The sequence below is a fragment of the Pelodiscus sinensis genome, chromosome 1 (genome assembly GCF_049634645.1).
Source record: "Pelodiscus sinensis isolate JC-2024 chromosome 1, ASM4963464v1, whole genome shotgun sequence".
NCBI classification, from domain to species: Eukaryota; Metazoa; Chordata; order Testudines; family Trionychidae; genus Pelodiscus; species Pelodiscus sinensis.
The window spans coordinates 179,144,411-179,171,183 of record NC_134711.1 but is presented as its reverse complement, the minus strand read 5'-3'; the positions used below and the strand labels follow the sequence as shown (position 1 = coordinate 179,171,183).

The 26,773-nt window shown below is 41.8% G+C and overlaps 1 protein-coding gene and 1 long non-coding RNA gene across 6 annotated transcripts in view; one reads left to right on the top strand and one right to left on the bottom strand.

The window, feature by feature from the left end:
• APP (amyloid beta precursor protein) overlaps positions 1 to 26,773 on the top strand; it is a 312,106-nt gene that overhangs the window by 246,936 nt on the left and 38,397 nt on the right. For all 5 annotated transcript variants that reach the window (XM_075910226.1, XM_075910216.1, XM_075910208.1 and 2 more), the window contains 2 exons: positions 6,625 to 6,753; positions 7,980 to 8,079. In XM_075910226.1, coding sequence (XP_075766341.1) covers positions 6,625 to 6,753; positions 7,980 to 8,079 — 229 coding nt within the window. The remainder of the gene's footprint in view (positions 1 to 6,624; positions 6,754 to 7,979; positions 8,080 to 26,773) is intronic.
• On the bottom strand, positions 548 to 14,818 carry LOC112546765 (uncharacterized). The gene is made up of 3 exons (XR_003090466.2): positions 14,677 to 14,818; positions 10,773 to 10,855; positions 548 to 682 (listed from the first exon to the last, which is right to left on the bottom strand). It is a non-coding gene; the product is annotated as an uncharacterized LOC112546765 (long non-coding RNA).

Sequence of the window (26,773 nt, the reverse complement as noted above, 5' to 3'; positions counted from 1 at the left end):
AAAGAGAGAGAGAGAGATTTGCTGTTTAAGAAAATAATCCAGAATAGATAATGTTATGTTAGTTAAACAAAGCAATTCAAATGTCTGTCTGATGATGTTTTCTTCCTAATGCAGCATGGCAAAAAAAATCCTCCAAATATTAATGCTTAACCTTTTGAATTGGAAATAGTTCACTTCCGAATGACTTTATAAATATCTGCTTCAATTACCTTTGGTAAATGAAATAATCAAACAATCATTCATTTTCTGATATTGCTGTACAACTAATCTGAAAAGTTTTCAAAATAAATCACTACTTAAAAGTGTATAGTGTACCTCCTAAAGATGAAACCTAAATTTATCTCTGAGTTGTAGAGAAAATATGGATAAAGTTTGACAACCAACAAGAATGCACTTTTATGTAGAAAACCACGATTAAATCAAGTCTTCCTGGTTAGTTATTTAAATCATAATTTAAATCAATTTAATTTAAATGTAATCCACCCTGCACAACACAGTTTGCTCTCTGATACAATTAAGTGAGACTATTAAAAAATAAGATTTTGTCAATTATTCTCACTGGACTGTAATGAGAATTATTCTGTAGGGTTCAGGCAGCCCCTGCTGGCGTCTGTAAGTAGTTTTTTATCTGTCCTCCAGCTGTGTTGGGTTTTTTTTAACTTAGTCGAGTAGTAACAAATATCTAAAAAGAAAAACATGAAAAATATGAAGCCGATTTTTTCAGTTGATAATTTTTTCAATAATTGTCAACCTTGTAAATTAAATATTAAATAAGACAAGCAGTGTTGGTGAGTAGTTTAGCAATAATGTATTCATCTGATGCAGAGGAGATCAAAGTTTGAGTTTTAAATGACAAAATTTTCATTTATGCTTTAATCTGAAGGTCCTCTCTCGCTTCTCCTCCACCTCCAGTTGTAGTAATCCAAGCCCCAAAATTATAATAATTGTTCCAGCTGTAGAGACTGATCCTGCATTCCACAAAGTGAGTAATTCTTAGTGAAGAGAATGCGAGTTCTGCATGTGATCGGATTGCAAAATGTTTGGCCCATGCTGAAAATTTAGTTCTCGTAGAATGGATATAATATCTTTTCTTTAATCCCTCGGGGTATGTCTACACTTTCTCCCTAATTCAAACTAGGGATGCAAATATAGGCGACCAAAATTGTTAATGAAGTGGGGATTTAAATATTCGCATGATCTCTTCATTAGCATGATCTAGCGTTTCGAAAGTGAAAGTATGCGCCAGAGTAAAAATGAGGAGTAACATTAGTTTGAACCAAGGGGTTTGGTTCAAACTAACGTGTCCTGGCACGCACTTTCACTTTTGAAACAGCTGTTGAGCGGAGTAACACGCCAGCGAAATCATGCTAATGAAGCGTGGGATATTTAAATCCTCTCTTCATTTGCAATTTCGGTCGCCTACATTTGCATCCCTAGTTTGAACTAGGGAGCAAGTGTAGACGTACCCTCAGATCCCTACGCAACTCTTCTAAAATTTCTACAAGATGCTATTTGCTTAAAACAGGCAAAAAATGAACTATAACTAATGTTCATTTTGCTAAGGCCATGTCTCCACTTACCGGAGGATTGCTGGGTCAAATAAACCCACTAAATCAAACCCACTAAATCAAATGCTGAGGTTGCCCCCCCCATAGGTGCTAGTACTTGGAGAAAAGGAAGTTGGCAGGAGAATTTCTCCCATTAACCTCCCACCTTGGGGCTGCACCAGAAAATCAGTGCAAGGGATGTCGACTCCAGCTTCACAGTTGACATAGCCGGAGTTGCATATCTTGCATCAATTTTCTCTGCCAGTGTAGACCTAGCCTTAACACATACTCGTTTTTCCATCACCTCATTCTCTACCTCCTCAGCATCCTCTTGCTTGGTGCATCCATTTACAGAAACTTTAATTATAAACTCTTTGGGGGCGGGAGCTGTCTTTTACTGTCTTTGCCCAGTTCCTAACATGATGAGTCAGGGCCCAAGTTACTATCGTGCTATCAATAATGTAGAGCTAAACTTTTGAGTAGTTAAATAATCAAGTGACAGGTATTACTGCCCAGTTCTTCTATATGTACATCTTCAGCACCAGCACTTATTCTTTTATATTCGTTTTCCATTATCATTCTTAAAAAGTTTTCCATTACCAAAATTGTGTGTATAAAACATAAAGGGTATGTATAGTCCCAGCCATGCACAAAAAACCAAAACTACTACAGGTTGAACCTCTCTAGTCCAGCACACTCTGGTCCAGAAACAGCTGTAGTCCGGCATGATTTTAGTTAGCTAGATTTCAACATAAGAACGGCCATCCTGGGTCAGACCAAGGGTCCATCCAGCCCAGTATCCTATCTGCCAACGGTGGCCAATACCAGATGCCCCAGAGGGAAGAAACACAACAGGTAACCATCACGTGATCCCTCCCATCACCTACCTCCAGAGAAACAGAGGCTAGGGACACCATTGCTATCCATCCGAATAGCCATTTATGGACCTAACCTCCATGAATATATCTAGTTCTTCCTTGAACTCTGTTAAGATTCTAGTCTTCACCACATCCTCTGGCAAGGTTTGTTTTAAACCTGTTTGTTTTAAACCTGCTGCCCTTTAATTTCATTTAGTGACCCCATATATTGTAGGAATAAGCAAATAACTTTTCCTTATTCAATTCTTCCACACCAGTCATGACTTTATAGACCTCTATCATATACCTCCCTAGTCGCCTCTTTTCTAAACTGGAAAGTCCCAGTCTTTTTAATCTTTCTTCATATGGAACCCGTTCCAAATCCCTAATCATTTTTGTTGCCCTTTTCTGAACCTTTTCCAATGCCAATATATCTTTTTTGAGATGAGGTGACCACATCTGTACACAGGATTCAAGATGTGGGCGTACCATGGTTTTATATAGAGGCATTAAGATTTTTTCTGTCTTATTCTCTATCCCTTTTTTAATGATTCCTAATATTCTATTTGCTTTTTTGACTGCCGCTGCACACTGAGTGGATGTTTTCAGGGAACTATCCACAATGACTCCAAAGATCTCTCTCCTGAGTAGTTGTAGCTAAATTAGTCCCCATTATATATATCATACACATAGTTGGGATTATTTCTTCCAATGTGCATACTTTTACATTTATCAACATTACATTTTTTTTGCCATTTTGTTGCCCAGTCACTTAGTTTGATGAGATCTTTTTGAAGCTCTTCACAGTCTGCTTTGGTCTTAACTATCTTGACCAGTTTGGTATCAAATTTGGGCAAATTTGGGCACCTCACTATTTACCCCTTTCTACAGATCATTTATAAATAAGATCATTTCCACTTCTCATGGGTATGGGCAAGTTTCCCTTGGTCCCATAAAGTTTGTTTACAGCCAGCAGGCCTAGCTCTCAGTGTTCTGTGCTGTTGTTTTCTCTAATTTACTCTAAATGTTCTTTAACAGCCCACTAAGCAATGAAAGTGTTGGTAATGCTGCAAGACAATATTGACCTCCTATGGTTCAGCAAATTGTCTACTGCAGCACCAGTCAGGTCCTGAGAGTGCCAGACTGGAGAGGTTTAACTTGTACTGAGCTCTTATTGCTCTTACTGAATTTGGCAGCTTTGTCTAGCGTTAAGTTTATTACATTATTAGGCTGGCATCAGACTGGGAAGGGGAGGCAGTACTGACCTCCTCTGTTAAAGGCGCTTGTATGATTACTCTTTTTTTTTTGGACAACTTAAGACTCTGGCAAAGCAGAACTGTCTTCTATATATTGGATGTTCGATAAACAGTACCTCATTTGTTTTGTTGAGCCCAAAGTAGAAAGGTCTTCACCTATCTCCATTTAGCCATTGAGGTGTGTACATTATTTGCTCAAAATTGTACATAGAATGGCAGTGACAGGAATGTAACACAACAGTCCTGACTCAATCCCCTGCTGTAACTACTGGACATCGAGATAGGGATGATAAATATTGGTTAATTGAATAGTCAATTAACCTCATGAATTCTTATAGGTTACTCGACTATTCTGTAGTCTCCAGGGGGTGGGGCCAGCAGCCAGAGGAGCTCCCTGCCACTCCGAGCTGCTGCCTATTAATTTCATTTGGTGACCCCTAGTACATGAGTTATGGAAAGGAGTAAATAATTCTTCTTAATTCACTTTTTTCACTAGTCATGATTTTATAGACCTCTATCATATCGTCCCTTAGTCGTCTCTTTTCCAAGAGACCCTATTTCTCTCAGTATCTATGGGCATGAATGTTGAGCAGTCAAGAAATCCTGTTTTATGCAGTCATACTCTTTCAAGCTCCAGTTATAACAATCAGCAAATGAACTTTATAAATCAGTGTGAAACAGAGGAGTGTGTCACAGCATCAAAAACTCTTCTTAACTTTAAATCACACTTCTTCAAAGTCCTGATTTCCTAACCTTCATTGTGCTGTTTAATACATAAGAGGACCTGGTGCCCAGCTCTTATCTTGGGTAAGTATAGTTAAAAACAAACCTGCAGGCTTGTTGTACACATGTGTATGTGAGAGTGAGAATGAGAAGTATTTTTCTCCCGCCATTGGAAAGAAACTAAAGTGCCACTACTGTATAAAAACCTGTACATTGGATGTTTCTTTGATGTCTTTGTTTTAATTAAGTTGTATGCACAAATGTCCAAGAGTCATCTGTTGGCAAGGGTCCTATTGTGGTTCATGACTTATCTGTCATGTATTAGTGATAAGTTTTGAGCCTTTCTCCTTTTTTAAAAAAATATTCATACTTGAAATATGTTGCCATGTTATTCCAATGGGACTAGCAGAATAAGTGGCCCTTAAATGGATTTCCAAGTTTATTGCAGGAATAATAAGACCTCTCTTAGTATATTTGTCCCAGCTGTCATAAATTTTCCTAGACCTGACCGTCACAGTAGACAAAAGCATGTTGAAGGAAAACAAGAAATTTGTCCTGTGGCATTAAACATGAAAGTTAAATGGAGAGTCCCTTCTAGAAAAAGAAATTAATCTGTTTGTCTTCTTAATCTACCCTAACCTATTACATATACACTTCTTGAGGCAAAGAGGACTGAAATGTCAGCAAAGATAATCTCACTTCCTTTCTTTGAAGTTTTACCATTGTTTTAAGTCCCCCTCTGCTTCCTTCACATCTCTAGGCTCTGTTTCTGTAATCCTTTGACAGTTAATGTTTCAGTTCACGTCCTTAGTACAGTTCTCATAAGGATATTTATTTTTTGGGACTTTGTCTGAAGTAGGAATCTGCTGGCAAGTTTCATTCCAAGATTTTGTATCACTATTGAATTTCAGTCTTAAAGCCAATAAAGCTTTTCATTTGACTTTGGAAACAGTCTTGCATCTAAAAATTTCCTTAGAAGAGCTTTTTTCTTTCGTATTCATTTTTAAAGATTTTTGAAAACTAAAAGTGATTCTTAACTCTTTTGAACATTGTACATCACCATACAGATCATCAGTAAATTTTAGCAGGCCACATCCCTATAAATGAGTACCTGGCCCAGTATTCTTCACACCTTCTGATCCTATTTCCAATTTACTCCTACTCTACTCCTCTAGGATGGTGGTAGGAAAATGGGCAACTGGAGGTGGGGAGGAAAGAGACAGAGGTCTGGGGCTGATGTGCAGGAGGGAGGAAAGGATAGAAATGACTGACTATGGAGACCCTGTCATGAGAGGTAAATGGAAGAGAATTGGGAGGGCATTGGGGGAAAGGAGAATGGGGGGTGAATATACAACCTGACCTGAGGGAAAGATGAGAATGGGGAGCTTCAAGAGGAGTGGGGAAAGGACATGCTGAATGTTTCTCATGAGATGGGCCAGTGATCCAGGCACAAATCCCCTTGACATAAGGGACTGACTGGGAAGAGTTGCGTGGAGACCCTGAAATGGAGAGAGATGGGAAGGTAGCACGTACGGAGCCAGTGAGAGGGAAGTAAAGGAATGCAGAGCATCCTGGTGGCTGCTATGTGCCTGGCCTAGAGAAGCTGTAGAAGTAGGTAAACTCCTGGTTTCCTGTGAGCCTTGTTTAGCATGTGAACTAAACAGTTCCTGACACACAGTTCAGGATGGTTACTTATAAATAACACCCACAGTAAAACAGTTACGGGGTATGTTTACCTTGCAACGAAATACCAATGGCTGGCCTGTGCCAGTTGACTTGGGCTCAGGCTGTGTGGTTGTTTAATTGCAGTGTAGACTTATAGGCTAAAGGCCAGGCTCTTGGATGTTGAGAAATGAGAGAGTCCCAGAGTTCAGGCTGTAGCCCAAGACCAGAAGCCTGTACTATAGTTAGATGGCCCTGCAGCCTGACCCCTTTGAGCCCAAGTCAGTGGGCACTGGCCTTGAGGTAAGTGTTACACATAGAATTCTCACCTGTTGAAGGTGAAGACTCCCCTACACTGTCTAAATGCAGCCATTGCCCAGATAGATAACCTGTAATATATTGATCAAAGGATGTTCTTCCCAGCAGTTGCACCTTTTTCAGTGGAGGTGGGTTGTATGGAGTGACTGTTTTAGTGCTTTGTCTCAGGATTTAAAAGTGCCCTGATCTAGGATATCCCAGTGCGCAGATAAGCAGAAAAGCATGTTGAATTCAGAATTTTCTCCTGCTTTTCCTCCCCAGCCTCGCCATGTGTTCAATATGCTGAAGAAGTATGTGCGTGCAGAGCAGAAGGACAGACAGCATACCCTCAAGCACTTTGAACATGTCCGCATGGTGGATCCTAAGAAAGCTGCCCAAATCAGGTCTCAGGTAATAACCAGTAAATACAGCAAGTGGTATTTTGAACTTCTGCAAATCTTTTATCAGCAAATATAAAGAGTAAGGTCTGTGTCCTGATCACTATGATGTGATCTGCTAACCATTTGACTCCCTCTTTTACAACTTTAATTACTGTAGGTTTTAAAAGGTTCTAACCAGGAGTTCTGTAAGGGTACTTTGTGGTGCTCATAAATAAGCATCATGCACTTTGCTTGTGTCTAGCACAGTTTTCAGCTGCGATCACTGTATTTCATGGCATGTTGTGTCTGCTGAATGTTTGTTTGGGGACAGTTTTCATTGCAGATTACACAAAGAAAAAGAAACCAGGAGAGATGTAGGAGATTTCAAGATGACCATTAAACTTGTAGAAACAGTGGCTCAACTTGAAAATGTACTGTAATTTGTAGTGTCCCTTGGCCAACACCACATAATTGGAAACTCTGTCCCAGCAGAGTTTTTTGGTGAAAAATTAAACACCAAAATATTCCAATTATGAACTACCATAGGAGTGCCATGGGAGGAGGAGTTGTTGTTTCAGTGCCTTATGTTCCCACTCTCCTGGGGGGAGTTTCATGATGTGCCATAATCTAGTCTCTTGGTGATGGGAGATGGTACTTCATGGCAGTCCAGTGGCCACAGTGCATCATGGGAGAGGAAGTCTGCTGGGAACCCAGCTCATAGAGAACGAGGACATGAGGTAACAGAACTACAGCTACCACAGCTGCATTTCTCAATTGAATAATTTTGACTTTTCAACAAAAACATTTGGTTTTGGCACTTTCACCTTTTTAAAAAAAAATCAAAATTTTCCTCAGAAAGCACTTTCCATGAAAAAAATGTTTGGTCAACAATCCAATTTTCTGTCCAAAAGCGGGTTCAACCAAAAAAATTTGACCGCCTTTACTGACTTCTCTCATTCAGTCCTGGTTCATGTTGCAAGTGGGTACAAGGAGGTTGGGAGAGGATGCAGACTAGAATGCAGGGACACAAGAAGGTGCCAGAAAGCAGAACTGTTGCCAGAAAGATTGTTTCTGTGTCATCTGCAGGAGACAGCTGAACCGCGCAATAGATTTTATGACTGGAGAATTGCAGAATCCATGAAGCATGCCTACTTCCTCTGAAAATTGTCATGCTCTGTATAATATATAAATCTGCAATGACGACTGTAGGTAAAATGCTAATGTTTTTCCCTCAAAATGGATTTTCTATTTTTGTAGGTTATGACACACCTGCGTGTGATATATGAGCGCATGAATCAGTCTCTTTCCCTTCTCTACAATGTACCAGCAGTTGCTGAGGAGATTCAAGATGAAGTGGGTAAGTTAAATGGTTTTTTTTTAATTGTAGAAGCATCATAACAATCTACAAAAGAATTAGGTCTTGAAGTTAAAATAGAAAAAGGGTTAAAATACAATGGCCCCAATTCTCTATAATGAGAATAGCTAACATAAGAAGACAGATCTGTCAGTGGTTTAAAACTATAAATGCAGGAGGGAGGTGTAAAATATTGGAGGTACTTTTTATCTTGACTGATGAACTCAATTAATTAATTAATCAATTAAGCGGTAAGCAAAAGCTTATAGGTTAATGCAATAGATTAACCGGTAAGCAAAAGCATATAGGTTAAAATGCTATAGATTACACGCATTTCCCTCCCTCTGCAGATACATTTTTTAGCAGGCTGGCCAGCAGCCCAGCTGAGTCCTGGCTTGCAACGTGTCCAAGATCTTCCCCTGCTGTAGGTCTGCATTGAAAGTGTATTAGGAGCCAGGCGGGCAGGCAGCCCAGCTCAGTCCTGGCTCTCACCGGGTCCAGGAGGTCAGACCCACCTCCAGACAGGGGCTGATGCCACTCCGCACTGCTGCCTCTGTCTCAGAAGCAGCAGCACAGGGCAACAGGCAGCCAGTCTGCCAGGGGAGCTGGTTTTTAAATTGGCTCCCATCGTGGAATAGCTCCCACCTGACACCCCACGCTGCTGCCTCTGATACAATGGCTGCCGCCCCCGCAGACTATAAACTAGTCGACTAACCGTTAAAATTTCATGGGGTTGCTTGACTATTCAATTAACTGATATTTAACATCCCTACTCTGAACTGAGTCATCTTCTCGAGGAACAGAATGGACAAAGATTATTCATATTTTGCTTGTATAATGGTCTTTCCATCCTACATTGTGTTTCTTTGAAGTGGCTATCTTTTTATACAGGGCTACTTTAATTCTCACAGAACATATGCGATGATATCTTCACAATTTTTATCTGACAGTGTATTAATTTACACTTGGAGCCTACATACTGAAAAAGAAATCATGGACATCTATTGACTCTTGTCACCACTAGATTTGGGAAGTTAATACAGAGAGAGCAAATCATGTTTATTCTTTTTGGATTTTTAATTCAATATGATGCATCTAATTCAGGTGTCTTGAGAAGACCCCAAGCAAAATTTAAACCTGCAAGACTCAGGCATCTTTTCTTCCACTGATTAGTAAAATGTTTCCCAGGTGGCATATCTCCAGTTAAATTTCAGCCCTCATTGATACAACATGGGCATTTGAGAATGGCAATGAATCATACCACTGTAGAGGCTGATTCAGGTGTATACAGAGCTTGAAGTGCAAAAAATAAAATAACTGTTTTGAAAATCTAGATCTCTGTGTTGCAAATTCAAAGAAGGGAGATTTTAAGGTAATGAGGAGCAGAGAGTGTGAGTAAAAGATCTGAATCCAGCAGTCTAGATTATGCTATTTTTAAAGTTTTTAAATACCATGGCCAAGAGGAGCCAAACATCTAAGTCCTCCATGAACAGTGAGGAAGACATCAAGTTCTTTCTTCTACTCATTCCCTGCCATCATGTCCTGATGATGTTAGACAACACCATTACCATGTTCTGCATCAACAAATGAGAGGGAGGAGTGAAGTTCCCAATCCTGTGTGCAGAAGCAATTAATCTGCAATTGCTACATCAGCAACCAGATCACCCTATCCCCAGCCTGCCTTCCAGGGGCATAGACTATACCTGTGGACTCACTCAGCAGGCCCGTGGCAATTGACTATGAGTAGGAACTTCACGACAAGTACTATACTGTATCTTCACTCAGTAGGGAGCTCCCACCAGAGACATATTCCCTTTCAGGCCAATAACAAGTGTGCCACATCTTGCTCTAGGAAGCCCTTAGTTATCACTCTCAGGGAGATTCTCTCCTCTCCTATCAGACCAGCTCAACTATGCCTTCCCCCCACTATTGTTTATCTCTCAGATGCTACATAAAATCTGATGATGACAAAGCAACAGTCATACTAATCTCCCTCCCTCTTCTGGCTCAGACAGTTCAGGTTCCCCAACCTGCGGTACATTCCATCTGCCAATTATCATCCTGAATTTCCCCAACCTTCTGACCCAGTGCAACAGCCAGATCAAGCATTCAAATTCGTGACCACTCCACCTCCAAATACGGTGTTTGTTTGGGCACCATCCTAGAATAGGCATGTTCCTCTTTAGGACATCCTCTCTAAACAGGAAAGAATCCACTAGGTAATGTTACTAGGCTAAATGGAAACGCTCTTCCTCTTGAGCAGGGCCAAAAGCTGCAGAGATTTCCTGTATCCCTACATTCTGTCTTTGAAGATTGGGTCTTGCCTTAGCTCCTTGCTGGTCCACCTTGCAGCAATTAGCATGTTCCATCCTCTTATGGAGGGTTAATCCATTTTTTCATACCTGCTAACAGCTAGATTTTGGACAGACCTCTTAAGAACCTTCCCACCTCTCCAAAACATCACAATCCTAATGTGATCTGGTAACTTGGAATTGACAAAATCTCCTTCAAGCCTGTTCCTTGTCCTCCCATCCTTGTAGCCATCACTTCAATTAGATGGGTTGGTGAACTCAGAGCTATGATGGCAGACCCACAATTTATAGAGTTTCAGAAGGATAAGATTTCCTTATGCATACACCCAACATTTTTACCAAAGGTAGTCTTGCATTTTCATCGTGACCAATCAGTTCACTCACCTGTTTTCTTCCTGCAAGTGCACATGTTTACAGAAAAATGTAGACTCTATTTCCTTGATGTTCAATGAGCCTTAGCCTTTTACCTGCAGAAAACAGAAAAAGTCAGGAAGTCCCCAAGACTGTTTATTGCAGTGGCGGGGAGAATCGGGGATATACTACTGTCATCCAATTTCCAAATGGATATCCAGCTGCATTAAACTCTCCTACAAACTGTCAAACCTAACTCTCCCCCCCTCCAAAACATGGGTTCTCTCCTCTAGCATTCAAGCAATGCCCACATCTTCTCTTCTAGACATATGTAGAACAGTCATGTGTCGTGTCATTCACACATTTGCAATACACTCCACCCTGGTGTGGGACCCAGTGGCAGATGCCACCTTTGTCACATCAGTTCTCCACACAGCCTTTCTGTCTTCGTCCTTTCACCCTCCTACTTAAGTACTGCTTGTCAGTCCGACACAGTAGAATGCTATGGTGATCATCACTCCAAGAAGAGGTTACTCACCTGTAATTGGAGGATCTTTGAGATGTGTGGTCCCAGTCTGTATTCCACTGCCCATCCTCCTTTTCCCTCTACTTCAGATCTGTCATGGTCACAGGGAGAAGGAACTGGAGATGTGATTGGTCTGCCCTACCTTTTATCACCTTGGGTGGAAGTAGTGAATCAGGGTACATGTACCCACCATACTTGCAAATTATTCAACTCCAGGTGTAACTCATGGTGAAATATAGATAGTGACCACACATCTTGAAGAACTTTCAGTTACAGGTAAGTAGAAGTTTGAGTTCATTCCTGAGACAGTAACTCCTCACTTTAGTGTTGTCCCAGTTAATATTGTGTCATTGTTCCATTGCTTATCTATGAGAGCACATACTTTAAATTGTTTAAAGTTGTGCAGTGCTCCTTTATGATGTTGTTTGATTACCTACTTTATCCACTACTTGCAGGATTTTCTGGAAAAGCAACTTCTCTTTGTGGGGGCTTAGAAATAGGATGGGCTGGCATTCCTCATCAGCTCCCCTACATTCCCTGTAAAGTATACAGCCGAGCAGCTACAGTTCAGTTGTATCCTCTCACTGCCATTCTGCTTCTGTCCTCTGCTTTGGAGCTTCTCTCAGGAGTTTCCTGCTTGCTGTGTGGGAAGGGGAGGCAGTACTGACCTCCTCTATGAAAGGCGCTTATATGATTACTCTTTTTTTTTTTTTTTTTTTGGACAACTTAAGACTCTGGCAAAGCAGAACTGTCTTCTATATATTGGATGTTCAATAAACAGCACCTCATTTGTTTTGTTGAGCCCAAAGTAGAAAGGACTTCACCTATCTCCATTTAGCCATTGAGGTGTGTAGATTATTTGCTCAAAATTGTGTATAGAATGGCAGTGACAGGAATGTAACCCAACTGTCATGACTCAATCCCCTGCTGTAACTACTGGACATCGGGATAGGGATGATAAATATTGGTTAATTGAATAGTCAATTAACCTCATGAATTCTTATAGGTTACTCGACTATTCTGTAGTCTCCAGGGGGTGGGGCCAGCAGCCATGGACTCTGGCTCCACTCCCGAGGAGCTCCCTGCCACTCCGAGCTGCTGCCTGTTCATTTCATTTGGTGACCCCTAGTACATGTGTTATGGAAAGGAGTAAATAATTCTTCTTAATTCACTTTTTTCACTAGTCATGATTTTATAGACCTCTATCATATCGTCCCTTAGTCGTCTCTTTTCCAAGAGACCCTATTTCTCTCAGTATCTATGGGGATGAATGTTGAGCAGTCAAGAAATCCTGTTTTATGCAGTCAAACTCTTCCAAGCTCCAGTTATAACAATCAGCAAATGAACTTTATAAATCAGTGTGAAACAGTGAAGTGTGTCACAGCATCAAAAACTCTTCTTAACTTTAAATCACACTTCTTCAAAGTTCTGATTTCCTAACCTTCATTGTGCTGCTTAATACATAAGAGGACCTGGTGCCCAGCTCTTATCTTGGGTAAGTATAGTTAAAAACAAACCTGCAGGCTTGTTGTACACATGTGTATGTCAGAGTGAGAATGAGAAGTATTTTTCTCCCGCCATTGGAAAGAAACTAAAGTGCCACTACTGTATAAAAACCTGTACATTGGATGTTTCTTTGATGTCTTTGTTTTAATTAAGTTGTATGCACAAATGTCCAAGAGTCATCTGTTGGCAAGGGTCCTATTGTGGTTCATGACTTATCTGTCATGTATTAGTGATAAGTTTTGAGCCTTTCTCCTTTTTTAAAAAAATATTCATACTTGAAATATGTTGCCATGTTATTCCAATGGGACTAGCAGAATAAGTGGCCCTTAAATGGATTTCCAAGTTTATTGCAGGAATAATAAGACCTCTCTTAGTATATTTGTCCCAGCTGTCATAAATTTTTCTAGATCTGACCGTCACAGTAGACAAAAGCATGTTGAAGGAAAACAAGAAATGTGTCCTGTGGCATTAAACATGAAAGTTAAATGGAGAGTCCCTTCTAGAAAAAGAAATTAATCTGTTTGTCTTCTTAATCTACCCTAACCTATTACATATACACTTCTTGAGGCAAAGAGGACTGAAATGTCAGCAAAGATAATCAAGAGGGTGTTGAATATCCCCTGTCAAGCCCCCCATTCCATATTCCTTTTCAGCAGGGAAGCGTTTGCAACTACTGCTATGCAGTGCATCTGTTGTGTTTCCTCTCTTTGGCCTCAGTCCATGCTGCTTCTAGAGTGTGAAGCTGCATTAACAACATGTTAACCCTTGAGGGCTCAGCTGAATGCTATTTCATCATTCATGTCTTGTCTACACTAACCTCCCTACCCTCTCATCCATCACTGGTCTAACTTATACAACTTAAGCTATGCAAATGCGGCGTACTTACACAGCGTCTTCTGAGTGGTAAGGCTTAGCAGGAGCTGCTCTCCCAGGGTATGTCTACACTACCCTCCTAATTCGAAATAGGAGGGTAATGTAGGCATACCACAATTGCAAATGAAGCCCGGGATTTGAATTTCCCGGGCTTCATTTGCATAAAGCCGGCCGGCGCCATTTTTAAATGCCGGCAGTTCGAACCCCGTGCCGCGCGGCTACACGCGGCACGGAGTAGCTAGTTCGGATTAGGACGCCTAATCCGAACTAGCTACTCCGTGCCGCGTGTAGCCGCGCGGCACGGGGTTCGAACTGCCGGCATTTAAAAATGGCGCCGGCCGGCTTTATGCAAATGAAGCCCGGGAAATTCAAATCCCGGGCTTCATTTGCAATTGCGGTATGCCTACATTACCCTCCTATTTCGAATTAGGAGGGTAGTGTAGACATACTCCCATTGACTCCAGCTATTCTTCTCATCCTGGTGGATTACGGGAGTTGATGGGAGAGCTCTTGGAGATCTATTTGTCGCTTCTAAGTAGACCCACAATAAATTGACCCCTGGTGGATTGATGGCTGCAGTGTTGATTCACCACTTAGTGAAGACAAGCCCTCAGTAGCAAGACATTGCCTGGGAAATATTCCACACTCTGACTCCACCGCTTCAACCAAGCTTTACAATCATTATTGCGGTGTACGGTATTAAATTGTTTAAAATTGTTTAATATATCTGTATATTGTATCAGTTCCAAGGCCAGAAATACTGAAGTTCTCATTAAAAAGACAAAAGGATTCATGAAATACTTTTTGTAAGAAACAATTGGCTTAGAAAGTCTGAGCTAATGTAAAAGCTTTATAATGTCCAGAGATGAGCTTATTCTCATACATAGTCTATCTGAATAATGAGTTGTCAGCAACAGAGCATTGAAAATAATTCTTGTCTGCAGCTGGAGAATTGACTTGAGTGGTTGATTGATTTTTTTTTTTCAATTTTAGCTCTCTGCATGATTATATACCTACTATTTCCAGTCTTACCGTTTACTTCAGAGCTCCTGGAGACCTAGTCCAATTGAATGTAGTTTTGCAATAAATTAAGAAACAAATGCAAACCTTCCTCAGCCCTTGAGCTTCCTGACTGCATGTCTACTAGAGGACGTATCAATGGACATCAAGTGTCCTTTTTTCATAAACAGATGAGAGTATGTATATACCAATAAAATTCACTTGGAGCCCACATACTGAAAAGAAATCATGGACAGCTATTGACTCTTGTCACCACTAAATTTGGGAAGTTAATCCAGTGAGAGCAAATCATGTTTCTTCTTTTGGGATTTTTAGTTCAATAAGATGCATCTTATTCAGGTATTTTGAGAGGACTCCAAGCAGGAAGCTCTTCCCCATTAACCTGAGAATCCATTGAGAACTTTATATTGAGCCAAAATTCTACATAGTTCTATTGGGAATTCTGTATTGTACATGAAACAATGGCAGATGCACAGAGAATCTTCTATTTCTCAGTTTGTATAGAGACCTATACATTCATGGATCAGCTGTGGATATACATTTTTATATCCACACAGAGCTCTAAGTGTGTAGACCAGTGGAGTCCAACCAGTTCTGAAGCAGTAGCCACTATAAGTGACTGCTGCTATAGCGAACTAGCCAGACTCAACTGGCCAAATAGCCACATGTGGCTAGTGGCTAGCGTGTTGTACACCACGGATGTAGACCCTTACTGGGACTCTTGCATAAAGGCAGAGAATCCATCAATTTCACAGTGAAGCCTTTGTTTAAACCAAAATTCCTGACTTGGATTATGGGAAGACAGAAGATTTTGCAGATGCTCACATTGAAAAACATATGAATGAAAGGTTAATTTTAGGTCCGGAAAGGAGTAGGGATCAGGATCTTTCTTGTCCCACTTCTTTCACTTTTGGGTGTCACTTTCACTGCATTGTTTGAATTCACTTGAAAAGAATTATATGGCTGTGGAATCCAAAATAATAAATCCAGTTCTCAAGCAAAAGCAACATTCTGCACAATTTGTCATTAACACATGCAGTGAAAAGGCTGCAGGAACTTAGCTAGGTTTATATCAATTGCAGACACTGCCTGCAGTGGTTTCTGACTAGTTGGTAAGCACTGATGATTTTAAAAACTAAAATAAAAAACTCCTTGCACATATAGATATGTAAAAAGGTCCATACAACCCTAGGGAACAGAAAGTAAGCCATGTTGTGCATCCTTAGTTGCCTTACATACTTATTCTCGCTAGCTAGAAGTGTTATAAAAACCAATCTCAACAATAACAGCAAGAGTAGTCCTGGCATTGATACTGGCTGAACACTGTTTCAGAGACACAGTACCAGTGAAGATTAGAATCCAACTGTGCGTGTCTTGTGACAAAGTTGGAAGACACACATTATTTTCCCCAGGAAAATGTGTCTTAATCCCAGGAATGATGCAGCAGGCACAAATTCCGAAACCTGTGTTGGTGACATTAGAACTCTTCTATATATACTAGGGTCAGGCAGAATGTTATTCTACTTCTGCGGTGCTCTGTTCTCAAAACAGTCTCTGGTTCCCAACTGGTGGCCCTCCAGTGGAGTCAACAGCAAGATCTGCATCCAATCCTGTGAAGGGAGTGAAACATCAAGGGGTAGATAAATTTGATGCAAACTATAATTCTTTGGCAAATAAAATTACACAAGCCATTGGTGCTTTGATTATTCTGTCCCTGTGCCTCTTTCCTGCTTGTGAACCCCTGATCCTACGCAGTATGGAGCAGGTTGTCACACTGATGACAGGGGCCAGCCAAAGAGTGTTTCTAAACAGAAGCAGTCCCAGAATTGGATGCACAGTTTACTAAAAGAGACTTGAGTTTTGTATGTTATGTACAATTCAGAATATGGCAACACCGTGGCAAATTCGTGGCAAATTGCCCCTTGATCTCCTGACCTTCTGCATGTGCATCGGCATTACAGCAGCAATTCCACTCCTCAGGCATTCCCTGCCATTCTGTTTAGTCCTTTCTGGCCACAAGGATAATGAGACTGGAGCAGGCATTTTTGAAAGACCTTAGAGACACTGTGTAAATACACAGGTGCACTTACGCACACATCATTTCCAGTATCCATATGAACATGCTCTGCCCCCACAATACCCATATCATCTTAACAAGTTTTTAGTCATATGCAATAATACTAGCTTTAACATTTGTCATTTGCTGCAAAGCACTTAGTGAGTTTTAATCTTTCCTCCAACCATTGCCATTTACTCTTTATTGGTTAGAACTTTACTAAAAATGCATTGCTATGTTGCCTTTCTTTAAAATGGTGTAAAAAGTGATGGTCTGCTCCTGCAAAAAGAAGCAAATTCTGTGTTAAGTCTTGAACAGCATTTTTAAAGTTTTTGTTTGCTTAAGCACTAGAGCAGGGGTGGGGCATCTCAGGCCCGGGGATCTGACCCCCGAGGCTCAGCACTAGGGTTTCCAGGTGTCCGGTTTTGAACCAGACAGTCCAGCATTTGAGCTTTCTCTTCAGGAAACAAATTGAGAAAATATAAATGAGAAAATATAAATGCCTGGTATTTTCTATATAAGATGTAATGTAGATTGTGATGTAATGTCAAGAGTGTCCGGTATTTTTGTTGAAACCATCTGGCAATCCTAGGCGCACACATACCCCCAGGTTGGGGAACCAGTGCTGGCATTCCAGCCCCCCTACTTCCCTACTGCTGGCCTACTAGGGTGGGCTTCCCTAGGCTCTGATGTGTGAGGAGAATGTGGAGAGTGTCTTTCTCCTCAGTCAGGGGCCACGTCAGTTAGGGGGTTATTTGGGAGCAGGGGGTGTCCTCACTTGTGTGCAGCCCCTGACTGATTTTTTTGTGGATCAGTGGCCCTTGACCAAAAAGGGTTCCTCAGTCCTGTACTACAGTAAGGTGACCCAGGCTGAGTCTCTCATAGACATCCAAACTATCTCCAGCATATGCCCAGTGGCTTTGAAAGTGCTGTGGCAAGCTCATATTGCAGTGTTTCTGGTGTTTTATGTATTTTTATGTTTACAATGTTCATCGGCCATATTAAATCACCACTTTTGATCATCTGCTATTTTGAATTCAGTATAAAAATGCAATTTTTCCTTTTAGATATAACTTACAAGAGAGTCTTATCACAATACTAGTGATAGTAAGGTGATATATTTAACAGGGATGGGAGGAAGTGTTTCAGACCTTAACATCATAACTCTGCTGCTTTTAATAGGCAGAGATAATTGACATGTGGAATACCAACTATATGTCACTTCAGGCTTTGAATTCTGCATATCATTAGGTATTTTGAAAGAGCTAAGGAGTCTGATCTATTTTATGTGTTTGGAGGCTCAGCTATGTCTGCTGCAGCTGTTGGAGGGAAAAGGATCTTAGGAAAGGTTTCTTCTCTCACACACTGATCAAATGTTTTCTGCTTCTGAGTCGCTCTCATCTTCTATCTAGATTGCTAGTTTGTCATAGGAGAGCTGGCAGAGAATACTAAGTAATTAAAAAGAAAGTATTGATGCCTTCCATTCAGGCTGATTCTCCAAGTATTTACAGTACTGTACTATATACTCCCCATCTTTTGTAGCTACATAATGTATTGTGCCTTGCTCCTAACATTTAATGCTTTTCACAAAGATGCTAATCCTAATTTTTTGTGCACAAACTCTTTTAACTAAACCTCATGCATATTGACATGACTAGGTAACAAGATACTCTGAAAGGGAAGAATGACTTTACATTTTAAAAGAAAAATGACAAATCTGGGAAAATATGGGACATTCTGTGTGTTAACTTTCAGAGCTGATCAGAATAGAAAGGTCTCAAGAGGGTTAGTTTTGGAATATTTTCTCCATGGCTTGGCAGAAAGCATCTGAAAATCTGTTTTAATTTCTTCCTTTCAAGAAATATGGTCTTAGTAGGTCAAGCACTGGACTGCAGTCCAGAAACTCCTGAGATCTAATGCTGACCCTCTTGAACTATAGACTTGAATACGGCACCACCTCTCAAACTCAGCCATTTAAATTCTCTGCCCTCGTTTCCTCATTTCTAGACTAGAAGAATATGCCTTACTTATCTCACAGGCATGCTGGGAGAATAAATTGGGTAATATTTGTGTAGTGTAAGTGCTTGTTATCAAAAGCCATTAATTAAAGTACTGGCAAAAGAAATAAACCTAAGGACAGGTGTATGGCAAATAAAGAATTTAAGAAAACAGGCTCCAATTTCAAGCAAGATACGTTGGATCCACATTCTAAATTAAGCATATGAAATTGTGTGCCTATATTTGCACACTGCTATCGTCCATACATGAATACAAGTCTCCGGGAACCCAGTATAAGTAAATAAGGAATACTTAGTATGTACTGTCAAACGAGACCAGACATGATCACTTAGACTAACTGATGTGTGTGCACAAAAACCTAGTATTTACACTTGTATCTTATAGGCATTAGGGTACATAAATTACATGTGCAAATATGCACACACTTAAATTTGAAAGTCTAACCTTTAAGAGCATCTGGGAGTACCATATCCTTCATCCCAAAAGCCTTTCTACCTTGGAAATTTCCATTATGCCAGTTGTCATCTGAAACTACCTGAATTCCATTTTAGGATATGCTTAGAAGCTTCAAATCTAGTGAAGACCTTTCAATGAAAAAATTGACACTCATGATGTTGGCATCCCATTATATACTCCCTCCCTTTCCCTCTTCCCCCCCAAAAAAAGAAAACCAACCAAAAAATCAACTTAATTTTAAAAAATTAAAAGACCATACCCAAGCACAGTTTTACCCTCAAAAGTGAGACATGCCAGAAACTCTGATAATCTCATTAGAGATTTAGCAATTCCTATTGACTTTACATGGGAGGCACTTGGATACTATGGTGATGGACAGCTGTATAAAATACTGGTGCTTGAGATTTCAATAGAGCAAGTCCCCATAGTCCATTAGAGTCTTTTAAAATCAAGCATACCCAAGTTCCCAGTGGAACAGTATCAAAGATTAGTAGCATGTTAGCAGACAGTACAGGAAATTCTAAGGATTTGCTCCTGTTAGGTGATTAGCACTCTGGCCTTATCCAGCAAAGTACAGTACTTAAACGTTAGAAGGATCACATGCTGAAAGCTGAGTAGGGTGACCAGATGTCCTGTATTTAAGCCTTCCTGTGGGCATTCTGGCCTTAACTTAAAAATGGGCAAATTGTCCTGTATTTTATGCCCCCCTCCCATCAGTACTGGATCACTGCTTGCTAGCCGCCCACCAACCAGAAGTGAGAAGGGGGGAGTATCTAGTGTCTAACGATGGGGATGGGAGTGGAAGGCTGCTGGTGAGGTGAAGAGGCAGATGCCAGCTGCTCCCCCGGATGGTCTGTCAGCACAGCCTCCACTATGACTGTATGCTGCAGTGACATGTCGCCTCTGCTGCCCACCCATCAACCCTATACATGCTCCCCCTCTCGCTCTCCTCTCCCTGCTTTGCCCATCTGTCCTCCCAGCCCCACTACTCCGCCATACCCCCTAGTGGAGCATGTCCTTCTCCCACCACTATGTAGAGCAGTGTTTCTTAAACCTTTTAAGATCAAGGAACACCAAATAATATATTTTTTAATGAGAAACACCAAGGATTTTTTTGTTCAGGAAAAAAAAACTAACAACAATGTCGGGGAGGGGAGGAGAGGGGAGAGAGGGCTGGGGGAGAAAGTTATCGAGGGGAAAAAAAGGGTCAGAGGGAAGTTATTGAGCAAAAAAAAAAAAGTTGCCTGCTCCTTTGAAGGTGACCATTTTGAATTCTGTTGTTCTCCGTGGCACACCTCTGACTACCTCACGGCGCACCTGCGTGCCACGGAACAGTTTAAGAAACACTGATGTAGAGAGCCAGCCCCTGGTCAGAGCACTCAGCTCACCAACAGCCTGGCTGGCAGGCTCTTTCCTTCCCCCACTGCCTCTGGTTGGGTCAGCACCTGGGAAAAGCCCAAGATCCTGTGGCTGGTGCACTTGCTAGGAGAAGCTGAGCCTTGCATGTGTCAAAGCCCCACATAGTGCCAGCATGGGGAAGCCTCTCCACCCATCAGCTAAGCTCTGCAGTGGCAAGGGGGAAAGCAATGTCCAGCCTGTTCACACCCTAATTCTGCAGGCTGCACAGCAGCCCCCATGTCAGGAACTTAGTGCCATTTTTGCTCCCGCCCTTGTAGCTATTTCATTCCCTAGGTACCCTCCCCTCCTGAACCACCTCTCTGGCTTGGTTTGTTGAAGCCTCTGCAGTCAGGTTCCCTGAGCTCTGGTGCATCCTTAGGGCTTAACTCCTTCCTGCCCGTCCTGTAGCTGGGGGACAGGAGGCAGCTGGGTTCTGTCGGTAGCCAGCATAGTCTGGAGGTATTAGCTGCCTTTCAGCACTGTGGGCAGAAAGTGACAGGCAGCTTCTAGCCAGAGAGGAGAGAGAAGAGGTGAGTTCTGCAAAGACACAGGCTTTCTCCCCTCCCCTGCTGCTGGAAATAGCTCCTGTCCCTTCTCTTCTGTATGGTGCTGAAAGGCAATTGCTGGCCACGTTGTAGGGTTCACCCCCCCCCCCCCCAATGTTTGCCTTAGGAAAACACATCACCAGGTACTGGGAGAGGTGGGTGCATCCCAGGGGTCCATCCAGGCATGGAAGGTAGAGAATGCTGGGTCAGTCAGTCAGCACTCATGTGGGAAAGTGTGTGTCATATCTTTCCATATGTGGTAGGGGAGGTGAGGGAGTATGTCTCACCCCTCCTTGTGAGAACGCTAAAGCCTTAAGGATAAGTAAAAAGAATCCAACTATGAAAAATTTCCTTTTAACAGGGACTCAGTCAACTTGATGTTAGTTTGAATGTTTGCACTATATAGTTTTGATTGCTTGCCATTGAGCTCACTTGAATATGAATAATTTTACCAGGTGTCCAGTATTCAGCACAGGGAAATACGGTCATCCTAAAGCTGAGGACATGCTTAAGTGCTTTGCTATATGGAACTAATGTGCTCAATCTTTAATGATCAAGCCCTAAATGGAGGCTTATTGAAGTTGAGTTTGTAGACAGAGTGATCTCTAAAGGTTAAGATCAGAACCCAGAGCTTTCAAGAGGTTAACCAGACTTCCACATAGAGAATTTTTGACCTTGCTACATACATCTTCTGTTTTCTGAACTAAACTTAGTCCAAAGTGAAGCAGGAAGCATTTAAGTGACCTGGTCAAGGTCACACAGAAAATCAGTGGCTGAGCCAGGACTTGACACAGCCATGTCTTATCAACTAGACCATGCTGCTTGCCAGTACAGGACATAAAACTTCAATAAACAAAATGGTGAATTTACATATTTTTGTTTAACAAAAATTATGGTTTTGTACAAATTTAGCTTGGGATCTTTTGTCTCAAACATTCTAGGTATGTATATATTGGTAAGCAAAGATGAGAACTGAAGAGATGCAGTACTTTTTGGTTATTAGGATACAATCATAATACAGAATATTAGCATTTTCCTTACAGAACACTGCATTGGTGCTATCTTTAGAACTGAATTTATTGTTCTGCTAAGCAAAGTGGCTTTTGTTCTCTTTCAATTTCACACCTCTTCTTAAAAATTGCTCCTGCCACTTTACTTAAGGGAATTGGGCAGGTAATACATTTGGACTGAACTTTAACATGTCATTCTTCTGCTGGAGAACAAAGATATGAAATGGAACCCTTAAACTGTCGAGATTGCAAATACCAGTTTAAGAAAGGTTAACTCTGACGAGCCAGACTTTGCAAATGTGTAGCTTTCAATCAGATGAAGTGGCACTGGTTCAGTGAAGCATGGCCCTTCTTATAGAAATGTCATCATACCTTATTATAGAAAAATATTTGCACTGAATATATGCATAGTGTGTGTTTGAAAAGCTACAGCTGTCTAAAAACCACACCTGTCTGAAACATGCTAAAGATAAATTTGAAACAGTCTCTGTTTTGGAGTCAATGTGGAGGATCCACAGCTGCACCAAAGGAAGATTTGGCTCAGTCTGGGGAGATTGCAAAGAGGCCCTGTGTTCAACCAGGTACCATTGATAGTTGGGGTAGACAGACAGCCACCCAAGCCACATGCTTTTTTTTCCCCTCGCTAACTCTCTTTTTATGTCAGCATCCATGAGTAGTAGACAGCTAAGGCAGCTTTGTGCCACCCGAGAGCCTCAAGGGAAAAGGTTTAAAGCCACTGTGTGCCAGCAGAACGTCTCAGACCTGCCAGAGCATGGCTTTGTAAATGCTCTTTCTAGTTCTCACCTACTACTCCATGACAGGTTTTTCAGCCCCTAATTGCTTGCTAAAAAAGAAAACTTTTGTATCATTCTGCATAAGACAGCCCCAGGTTATTGTCTGATGGGCCACATCAACCTCTTAAGTTGAATGAAAGAATCATCTTTAAGGATTCTGGATAAACTGTCCTCTAATAGTAAATAATAACTAATTCCAAAGCATTGGATTAACTGTCCACTATAGTTAGCAATACATGTACTACAATACTCTGTTTCTACTGCTAATACAGCATTTATCTGTGCTTTGGTATATAGGAATAGGATACTCATCTCAAGAATATTAAAAGTATCCAGAATACACTGTGCTTATAAATGCAGTATACACAGAACTATGAATTAGTTTGCAAGACCTATATTACAAAGAATTAGTCTAAAGGTGCTGAGTTAAGATGTGTCAAATTCTGACACTTTGTTTTAATTAGTGCCTTTTAAGTAAATTGAGTGTATCAGGCATGTGTTACTATGGCCATAGAATCAGAGTATCCCAGGGTGATCAATTAAAAGTTCTGAACTGTTAATATTTAAAACAAATTATAGGTGATACAAAAACCTCCCTAAGTTCCAATTGCCACAGAAGTCAATGGGATCAATGATTTATGTGGGATTTGGACAGGGTCCTTATTCATCTCTCATAAATTAACTGTTGTCTAGCTTTTTCTATTTTAAATGCTATGAGAATTTGGGGGATGTGTCCATGCAATTTATGAATTCTGTGAGATTATGAACTTTCTATATGTTTCTTTATCAAGCTGAAGATTCCATTCTGAGAGTGCATCATTTTGCCTTCTCTATTGAACTGAAATTTCAAAGGTGGGAGGCAAAGAACTAACAAAAGAGGATTATTGACTCAGATGATTAACCACTGAATGTAGGTGCTCTAAATAAGAGGTTGGATGCTTCCCACAGGAACTGATTAAGCTAGGGAGCAGTCACCCAGCAACAAAATCACCTGGCACCCTACAACTCTATCAGCTGCAACAGGAGACCAGGGAATAACCTGACAGAAGTGAATGGAAGGTTATGAAGTACACCATTTCCTGTATTTGCTCTCACTCCTGGGCCATTTATCACTAGATTGAGACAAGGGAAGCTGCTGTGGGAGCCAGACAAGTTTGGTAGCATGGGGTAAGTTGCATGCCTGCCTGCTTACCTGAACAGAAAGGGTTCCCCATGCGAAGAGTGATCTAGAGTGAGGGGTAACATATGTAGATTTTGTTCATTTTTTTCTTGGTCTGTTTATTTTTCATGTGACCAAGTACAGAGCAGTAACATATTACATGTCTGCATGTGTTATATGATACACCTACCACATGGCCTTGAAAATTGAATGTAGCCCAAAAGGCTCACACCTGTGGGTGGTGTTCAGAGATAGGTGGTTGTTTAAACTGTAAGGAGAATCATAGGACTTAGCAATGGCTTCATGGGTTAGACATAGCGAAGCTCTCAGGAGGAGAGCTAGACAGAGGAGCTGCTCTGTGAATGTGTGCCTAAGGACCACTAATCTGGGACAGCCTGTTCCGACTCTGGAGGCTTAACTTACCTGGGGATCCTTAGGTTGGATTCTGCTCACAGCAGGCCCATGGGCTGCAGGTAGAGAGCTCCTAACCAGATCCATGACACAGATGCAGTTGCTTTTTATTTGAATTTTGCTGTGTGGTTAGAGGATTTGTACATGCTTATATCACTGGAGAGAGTGTGGTGATATCATTCATAGAAATGCTCAGTTAAAGGGTTTTTCATAGGTAATTTTAATTGTAAATCATCATTATGTTTATAACTCACTTACTTGGGATGTAGAGGTTTTTTTTTTAGATTGCTCCCAGATGACCATGTTAGAGTAGTCGAGGGTGGGCAATAATTTATATGGGGGGGGGGCCACTCCAAGATTTTGGTAAGTAGTCAAGAGCCACACTTCTATGGAGGGGCCGCAGGGTTTGGGATGGAGGTTGGGTGCAGAAGGGAGCTTGGGATAGGAGACTGGTTGCAGGAGGGGATGTGGGAGGGAGTGTGGATGAAAGAGGTGGTTATGACCTGAGGCAGGAGATTGGGATGCAGGGTCCAACAGGGGGTAAAGGTGCAGGAGAGGATTCTGGCCTGAGGGAGGGATGTAGGAGGGGGTGGAGAGCCTGGAAGAAGGGGGGTGCAGAGGGTTTAGGTGATGACCTGGGTCAGGGAAGGAGTGTGGATGCAGAAGAGGATTCTGGCCTGAGGGAGGAGTGTAAGAGTGGCTCCAGGGTCTGGGAAGGAGTTCTGACCTGGATGACATGGGGAAAGGGGATACAGAGGATTTGGGTGGTAGACTGGAGCTGATAATTAAGGGAGAGAGAGGGGCTGGTTGGGAGGCACTTACCTAGGCGGCTCCCAGACAGCAGCCCTGCAGAAACTTAAGACAGGCTATCTGCATGTGTGCTGCAGTCCCAGGCTGCTCCGCGTGGCTCTACCCTAGCATAGGGAGGGAGGAGGCTTTGCATGCTGTTCTTGCCCCCAGCAAAATTTCTCCACTCCACTGGCTAACAGGATCTGAGAGAGATTGCTAGGGGGTGGGGAGCAGCAGGTGAAGCTTCTCCCATCTCTCCCCAGCTTCCAGAGCGCAGAGCAACCAGCCGTTTAAAACAGCATGAGCTCTTCTGTACCTAAGGTCCCAGGTACAGTTTTGACCATCCCTGGAGTAGTCTGATAGAGAAGTATAACAACTGCTGATTAATCATGATAGAATTGGCAAAAGTTCTGCTTTTATTCTGCATTCAACCAGTTCCAACGCGTTAAGTAGTTTTAACCAGGAGTTAAATAAGTATTGACTGTTAAGCTTCAGGATTTTATCATGGATATTTAAGCAAAAAGTAATATCTGATATTATATTTCACATAGGTCTTTTTCAGACCTTTTCTAATGGCCTCTTTGTTTAATTGGGATGATAGGCTAACCACTAGCGTGTCCCAAGAGAATCTTATTGTATTGAGGAAAACGTACAGTTAATTTGTGGATTGCATTAGCCCAGTCATCCCCAACCTTTAGAGCCCGCCGGGCGCCAGGGGGCGGGGACACGCGCACGCCCGGGGGTGGGCCCCCCCCATAGCTGCGTGCTTGGGGGTGGGGCTCCCCCGCAAGCGCTGCGCACCCGGGGCCAGCGCCCACTCCAAATGCCGCGCGCCTGGGGCCGGCGCTTACCATGCGCCCGGGCTGGCTCCGGCACAGTGCATGCACCACATGCCTGGGGCCAGGCCAGCCCCGAGCACTTGGCGGGCACACACCAATGGCCCTGCGGGCACCATGTTGGGGACCACTGCATTAGCCAGACTATTTATATATTGAATTCCATCTCTGTAGCATGGCCAGAAAGAAAATGGATGAGTCCTGTCTGGTAAGAGACTCTCTATTCCACTCATCTCAGCAGAAAAAAGAAAGCCTCTTGTAGGTCAGTTGTGATCATTATGAGGATTTTTTGGCAGTCTTCCATCTTAAGTTAATATATAGTATGTATGGCATTGCTTTTGCTAGTTTTGTTTAAGCGTTTATGGTTATGGATAGACTCCGTATGTTATGCAAGGAAAAATGTTAAGGCCCCTGTCTCTACACTGAGACAAATGGTGTTGGATATGTTTTGAAATATGTTTCTTCTCTGCAAGGCAGTAACTTCCTTTGACCACTGAAGGCCAAACCACATCATGTTTTAAACAATGTGCAAACTAGAACTTAGTGCAGAAGTCAGAGAAAGTTAGTAAGCTTCGAGGAGGGGACTGATATTGTACAAGGCAGGAAAGATATCAAAGGTTTTCTGAATATATTGGA